This window comes from Vigna umbellata, chromosome 1 (genome assembly GCF_029865625.1).
Source record: "Vigna umbellata cultivar VRB3 chromosome 1, Vumbellata_1.0, whole genome shotgun sequence".
In the NCBI taxonomy this organism is placed as follows: Eukaryota; Viridiplantae; Streptophyta; class Magnoliopsida; order Fabales; family Fabaceae; genus Vigna; species Vigna umbellata.
This window is the reverse complement of record NC_142165.1, coordinates 50,308,859-50,316,620: the sequence shown is the minus strand read 5'-3', so window position 1 is coordinate 50,316,620 and position 7,762 is coordinate 50,308,859. Positions and strand designations below refer to the sequence as shown.

Genomic DNA, 7,762 nt, shown 5'->3' with positions numbered 1-7,762 from the left:
TATGGTTGTTTGAGTAATCTAGATATGATTGTGGGGTCATAGTTCTAAAAATGATTAAGTTTTGGGATGGTGTTCCAAAATTGATGGGAAAAGCAACCTTGAATGCACCAATGTAAGTAAGACAATGTTAAATATTTTCAACTGTTGTTAAATATTTTTATATTGTTCTTTTGTGTTTTCACCATTTAGTACACCCTGGTATTATTGAATAAATTTTCTTTGTGCAGGAAGGGAATAAATGCTTCAAGACTTAGATTTATTTATTACAACTTAGTAATGTAAATTGTTATTTATTCAAACATGTAAATTTAAGTTGTTGTATCAGTTATGAATCATACCTGGTAGACTACTTTTTTTGCAAATCAGTCCCAATGAAAGTATTTAACCTTGTTATTTGTCAATTATAGTCGCATTCGTGGTAGATAATAATTACAAATCATAGATAGTAAAAAAAACCTATATGGAGACAAACTTCTTGAAATTGTACAAAAATTCTTAAGTTGATTGTTAGTTATTTGTGCAATGTGTACTAGTTTTGTTTCCAACCTAGTAAACCTCCTTTTTTTTTTTTGCAAAACATTGATCCAATGGAAGTAGTTAACCTTGTTATTATTCAATTGTAGTCACCATTTTGGTAGGTAAAAACTATAAACTATTGGTGGTCCAAAAAACCTATCCTTCCTTCAAGTTATTTTCATTGTAGAATTGCTTTCAAACTTCTCCTAACTTTATCGATGTTCGTGAATTCGACAACAAACAACTTGCATTGAACTTCATTCTTTTCTTTTAGAAGAACAACCTCATTGATTCCTCTATTTATTATCAAGTTTTCAAAAGTAGTTTGTAAGTCCTACATGAATGACAATGCAAATGTTTTCAAGTAATGTCACTGTGTGTTATATTGGAGTTATCGAAAATTAACAATTTTTTTTCATTCCTTAAAAAAATGAAAGAAGACAAAACAAATTATTTCCTTGGCTTGAACTTGTGTCAATTTAACAATGAAAAGAGATGTTTGAAGGTCTCTAGTTACACGTTATATGAAGGTCTCCATACTTTGTGGTGTACAACCCTTTACAAAAATTGTTATTTCAAAATAACAATTACCCATATATCAAAATTGTATGTGAGAGTTCTATAGCATTTCTTTGTATACATCTTCAGTTTTGTCCAGCCATGTGTGATTCTTGAGTTTTTCATATCCATGTTGTAGGTAACGTGGTGTCTTTGACCTTTATTATCCAGTAAGTACCAAGTGAAAAATCACCCCTCCTTTCAACCCACTTACTATATAACTCAATTAAAAGATTCCTACTTATCTTGACAAAGTCATTCAACACAGTGAACCACTTAAAGAGTGTGTCTTCAATAAATGTTTTTTGTTTTATACTTAACTTTTCATTCAAAGCACCAAGAAATATGAATGACAGAAAGAAATATGCAAAAAAAATAAACTTTGGTCAAAAATCTTAAGCTAACAAAAAAATGTCTATCATACAAACATACATACATTCGTGTCATGACTATATTCACCAACTTCACCACATTTATTCATCGTTGTTATCCTAAAAAATCACTGAGAACCAACACTACTTCGTAACATTTATCACATGGTCACCATAAACAAAACTTTCATTAATGACAAAGAGAATATGAGAATTACAATTGAAGGGAGAACATTTCATTTCAAAGAAAAGAGATAAAATGGTCACCGATCGTTTTAGCAAGAACATATAAAAATGTCGCCAACCTAAGTTTTTTGGTGTGCTAAGTTCAATTGAGAATGCAATGTTACAATTTGAGATTACAATATAAACAATAACTGAAAAAAAATATTTAAAATTAATTTTAAAAAAACTACATAAACTATGTAAACAATGTGATTGTCAAAATATATTTTTTGTTAAAATTTATTATAATTGTGTTAAAAGTAATGCATATTGAATATTTTATTTAAATTACTTTATACTATGCCGTCATTACTATTTACCAAAAACATTTATAAAAGCATGTGAAATAGTTGTATGCCCCTCTACCGAAAAATGTCATGTAAAACTGAAAACAGTTGACAAGAATTCTCTTAAAAAAACAATGAGAATCGCAATTTTAAAGTCCTACTCTTTCTTATCTCACATCCTTCATTTTTTTTATCCTTACCAAAAGAAAGATTCCTTTTAACGAGTCCTTTTGTTTGTTCTCTTTCTCTTTCCGTACTTAATCAAATCACATTAAAAAAATAATTTTTCTCTCTAGTTTTTTCCCTCCTCATAATCAAAGAAAGTGTTAATCAATGAGTCTCGACATGGTTACCAGTTATTTGTTCCCATGTCAATTCATTTCCATATAAGTAAAAGCACGATCATTTTCCCATAGAAAACCTAACAAAAATTTTTAGCAATAAATCCTCTGGTTAGGAGAGTAGAAAAAATGGTTAGTTTTCATTCCCAAACTACTGATGACAGACATATCACGAGATGAACAGCAAAATTCTGTTAGTCCATAAAGGTTTAGTTGTCGCACACCGCGATTTCCAATGAATAAGAAAACAATATAAGAACTTTATATTATTAGTCTACTCTGCCCATCAACTTACTCCACAACTCCAAAAATAGATGAGACTTACACTGCATAAACTAGATCTCTACAGGCCCCTCTTGATGAATTAGGACACATCACACTGCAATGATTCATTCATCTTATAGACTAATTACTCTATCAGCATTTTATTGGCCAATAGTGGTGGAACACTCAAGTTAAAAAAACTAAATCCCTTATTCTCTTGCATAAGAAAATAAGAATCAAAATTCAGAATCAGAACCAGAACCAAAAACAAGCTAGAATAGAGCTTTACTCAAGGCTCATTTCATGCAGCAAATCCTAGAGGTCAAACTCTACTGTGCTAATCACTTTTGCAGGATGCCTCTGCCACTAACTGAACCATTTCTTAATCATATTCATACCCAAAAGAACAAAATGCTTAAACTAAAGTCATATCCCCTCATTTATGCAAACTTAGCATAACAATGTATTATTAGAATATAATGGGAAACCAGAGTGGGGACTTTCAATTGTTTTTACCACAAATTTATCCCTTTGGACTTTTCTTCATCCAACCACACTTTTCCCTTTACTTCTTTTTCCTCCCTCACTTGTAGTGGGGTGAAGTACAACATGGCTTTGCACTGCATAGACACTGATGATGATGAATGAATCCGTCCTCCCCATTTGAGGGTCCAAAAGAATTTCTTTCTTTCTTTTCCCACTTCAGAAAAAAAGGAAGAAAAAGCTATCAACGTGAATTTAATTCTGCCATGATAACAACTTCAAACTGTATAGAAAGTGATTGCATTTGCAGCATCATGTCACTGTCTCCCCTTAAAGGATGACTGACACCGACGAACTACTGTGTCATTTTCCCCAGTGAAACCATAGAAATAGTGGTAAATAAAATACTCCACTGCTACTAGCAAAAGCATAATATCTATCATGTCGCAATCACCTTCCTTTGTGATCCACTACAGAATTACACACGACAGTGTCACACAGTAGGATTAGGAATGTAGCATCGTTCATCCTGTTTCTCAATCATAGTTTATCTTTGTTCCCTGCACTATATTCTAAATTCCAAACTTCAACAATTTAAAGCAGAATAATTGAAACCCGTATAAAGTTCTACGTTTGCTTCACCTCTTTCCAGAAAATTACAAAATTATAGCTCTGTTCGATCAAATCCATGCCCCCACCAACTGAAGCACAACCATGAAAAACTAAAAATTAAACTATAAAAACCAAGATTCTAAATTATAGTCGCAGTTACATGGTATCCTCAAATATTGCCAGAAAAATTGCAGATGAATACGGCCCACATAGGTGTAGAACAATTTGTATCTGAAATCTCGAAAACCTTTATGTTGTGACTGAAATCATGGTCACAAATGGTTTTTTAAAATCTTGTACAAAACATACCCAATTATGGTCTACCATAACTTCAACTCTCGAACTCATTAACAATCCCCATATTGATATGGACAACCTATGTACACAGCAGCCGTTGCAGAAGCAAAGTAAAACAGAAAAAGAGGAAGAAGAAGAAGAAGAAAATTATATTGTTTTTAAAAGAAATTGGGTTGGAAGCCTATAAGACGAGGATTATAACTATATAGACATGACAAACATAGCCCGTAGGCAAAGAAGAAGAAGTGTTACAGATCAGAAGGTGACTCAGAAATGCTCTCCAAGTGAGGTCTCCACACTGCAACACGTCCTCTTCTTCTGTCTCTTTGCGTTGACGCTTTCTCTGAGAGTATATCAGTCAAGTAGCGATCAGAGACAAGCAAGCTAGTCATCGTTACAGAGACGTTGGTGTTGTTCCTACTTCTCTCTCTCTGCTCCTTCTTCTTCCTCCTTCTCTGCTGGTTCTTCTCCGGTGGAGGAGGAGGAGAGGGAGGGAGTGGCATCAGGAAGTAAATCTTCCCACGTTGGAGCTCTGCATCGGGTGGCACCACCACGATCTTGTGGACAGCAGTGGCGTTGCCGCCGTCGGCGGCTGGTATGGCGGAGCAGGGCTTTTTTAGGACGTGTTTGGGGTGTGCCTTCATGACATCTCTGGCCTTGATGGTGCCTGTGATTTCCTCAACTCGGCCATTGGAGTGCACTATGCGAATGACGTCGAGAGCCCCACATGGGAGGATGCAAGAGATGCAACACCTTATGCAGTTTATCATGGCTTTCTCCCTCCCTTTTTTAGCATTGGTGTCCTCTCGAGCAGGATAATAGACGAAGGTGGAGCTGATGCTAGAAAGCGTAAGTAATATACTGTGGGGATGAAAACTGATTTCGCTATTTTCAGAATTCAGATTTTCTTTCCTCCTTTCTCCATTTCACCAAATCTTTAATAATTAGAGAAGGGGAATCAATTCTATACATGTATTGCCACCAAAATTTTCCTTTTCTCTGTCATCAAGGTATAGTTTAGTTTGCATACACACGCACACACTCGTATATACATGGAGAACTTATAATTGGATCATCATCTCACACTAGAATCTGAGATTTATTTACGTTGGTGATTGTCTTATTAATACACTAAGTTAAAGGTATAATTAAATTATAATTGATTATGATTTAAGTTTTAATTATAATTTATTATAATTAAATATAATTCAAAGTTTTAATTATAATTAAGATATTGTTGTAATGGATTATAATAAATATGTAATTGATTACATATTGAGTTCGTGCACTACCTCACTAAACTCAGTGTATTTCTAACGATTTTAGCATTACATAATTAATTACAGCTTCTTGTAATAAATTTTCATACGTATACACAAATTCTTCATTTAAAATTGTGTGAAAAAATTTAAAATGTTTTGCCTACTTCAATAATAACGTAATCAGATTTGCCTATTACCATAAAAAACCAGAATTTGATTATATAATTTATGGTTAAAATAGGTACTTACAAATTATTGATTTATCAGCGCAGCTCAAATTCATGTCTTTTGGGATATACGAACTGTACTTTTATTAATAATTTTGGGATATACGAATATACGTAGAAATGAAAATATTATAATCTAATGAACAGGAAGGGAGTATGAATATTAAAGATTTCCTGGGTGTTTTTAAAATTTGTTAAGTTTTATTTGGCTGGTGTTGAATCGGTGAGAGAAATTCATGGGACGAATAATTGGATAACACCCTGTAGTTTGGCTTTTGACACATTATTCAGGGACCCTACCCTAATCCCTGGAGCTAAGCTAACACTCTCATGCCTTTATTAGTGCAATAATATTGGGTCGGGACTGAAAGATTGGGAAACTAATGGTATATTAAAGGATGGGAGTTAGGAGGCTTTTGAATGTGTGATGAAAGAAAAGACATATGTTTTTGAATAAAAGGTTGACACATGTAGACTCCTGAATGAGTATTATTAAATAATTATTTGAGAGTAATTAAAGTTGGTTGAGAAGGGTGGTGAAGTAGGGTCAGTGATGAGAGAAAGAGAATGTGTTTTGTTTAATGAGAGAGCTGGGAAATGGAGTACAGCATAGGAAGAGTTTGATCGTTCAATATCCCTAAGCAAAACCATGTGGATTTGTGGTTTTCATTGGAAATGGATTTTGGGTTTTTGAAGTGCTTTGACTATGGCCAATGTGTTTGTCTACTAGCCACAACTCCAAGAGCAACCCTTCCAAATGCTTTATCCGTTTCCTTTTCTTTCTTTTCATACATGGAATTTCACCATTTTAGTCATCCATCATACATTATACATTGAATTAAAGTCAAGTACGTCCACTTTTCCATTCTGTCACCATTAGTACCATTACCATCTTCATATTGATGAGGTAATCATAGCAACGCCTGAACATTATTAGCACAGTACAAAACTCAACCGAACCTTCACTGGTAATTAATCACCACTTTCTTAGACCTAATCAGATAATGATTGTTAAATTGTCCCTATATTGACTCATGGGATCCATGCAAAATTTAATGAGACAGCTCAAACCAAACCAAACCGTAGTACTACCTACGTACCTCACAAAGATACCTAATACTATCTGTACCGGTAGGCTATACGACAACGGATCATGTTACTCTCATTTCCTATATCATAAGCCTGAAAATCTCTCCACTTCAAATGTTATACTTCTTTTTTTAGACTCAACCAACTGAATGACACATGCACAGTCACAAACACGTTATTTTGTCATGAATGGCACCAAAATGTCATCAGATGGTGTAATTTTATTCCTTGTTATGTAGCTGTTACTACAAAGTTCAAAGAGGCTTTAAGTAAAAAACTAGAATTCAAAAGCAAGATAATGACATAGAAGAAAGTGATTTGTCCTAATCTCTTAGGGAGCTAGAAAGTTTTGGGTGATTGATATGATTTAGCAGACTATGTGGTGTTGAGGTTTTAATTTATTAGGGAAGGTAGGTTGTGAGATTTGGGGAAAAGAAGAGATGCAGTTGAAAGTAGTATTTAATTAGAGATTAATTTGAGTTATGTCACATCCATAATGTGGGTCCAGTTTTTAATAGGTGGTGATGTGTGTGTTAGTGGGAATCATGTGAAGCAGTGAGTGAGGGTCCAAAGAGGGCTTTGATATTCTATTTGCTCTGTTTCGATGCCAAGTTAACTTCATTTTATTCTGCGGATAAGACTCTCACTTCACAAATTTACATCTCATGATGCCAAAGTTATATTCTCCACTACCCGCTCCCATTTACTTTTTTTAATAATCCAAAATAAGTTACAATTTACTTATTGAACAACCGAAAATTATAATTTAGTTTCTCAATGTGTAAATCAGAATCACATCTGATGTTGAGTTTCAATCAATTGCTTTATCAAAAAAATTATATTTTAAGGATCAATTTAACATTAAATTACGAAGCTTGAGCATCAATGTGATTGATCCTCATAAAGTATAGAAATTTGATTTTTCGTGAAAGTGATTATCTACAATCAGACTAAATTAATTAGTTTAACTCTTGTAAGATCACAAAAAAAACAAATCTTCTGTATTAAAGAGGATTATATAAAAACAATTTAAAGAATAGAATCGAAACAACTTAAAGAGGATTATATAAAAACAATTTAAAGGTAAAAATAAAATAGGATCAGAAATCAATGTATCGCTCGAATTAGTCTCAAAATAATTGAAAAAGAAAAATCCGTAATCGACTACGAACTTCAAAATAAGCCTCCCATTTACACTATTACACTAAAAAAAATGTTTTACAAATAACT

General features: G+C 33.3%; 1 protein-coding gene across 1 annotated transcript; it reads right to left on the bottom strand.

Annotated features, from left to right (window-relative positions):
• Positions 1 to 3,881: 3,881 nt before the first annotated feature.
• Positions 3,882 to 5,033, bottom strand: LOC124838407 (uncharacterized). The gene has a single exon (XM_047313996.2). It carries the CDS (start codon positions 4,722 to 4,724, stop codon positions 4,203 to 4,205), a length of 522 nt encoding a protein of 173 aa, XP_047169952.1. The 5' UTR covers positions 4,725 to 5,033; the 3' UTR covers positions 3,882 to 4,202.
• Between the last annotated feature and the right edge of the window lie 2,729 nt (positions 5,034 to 7,762).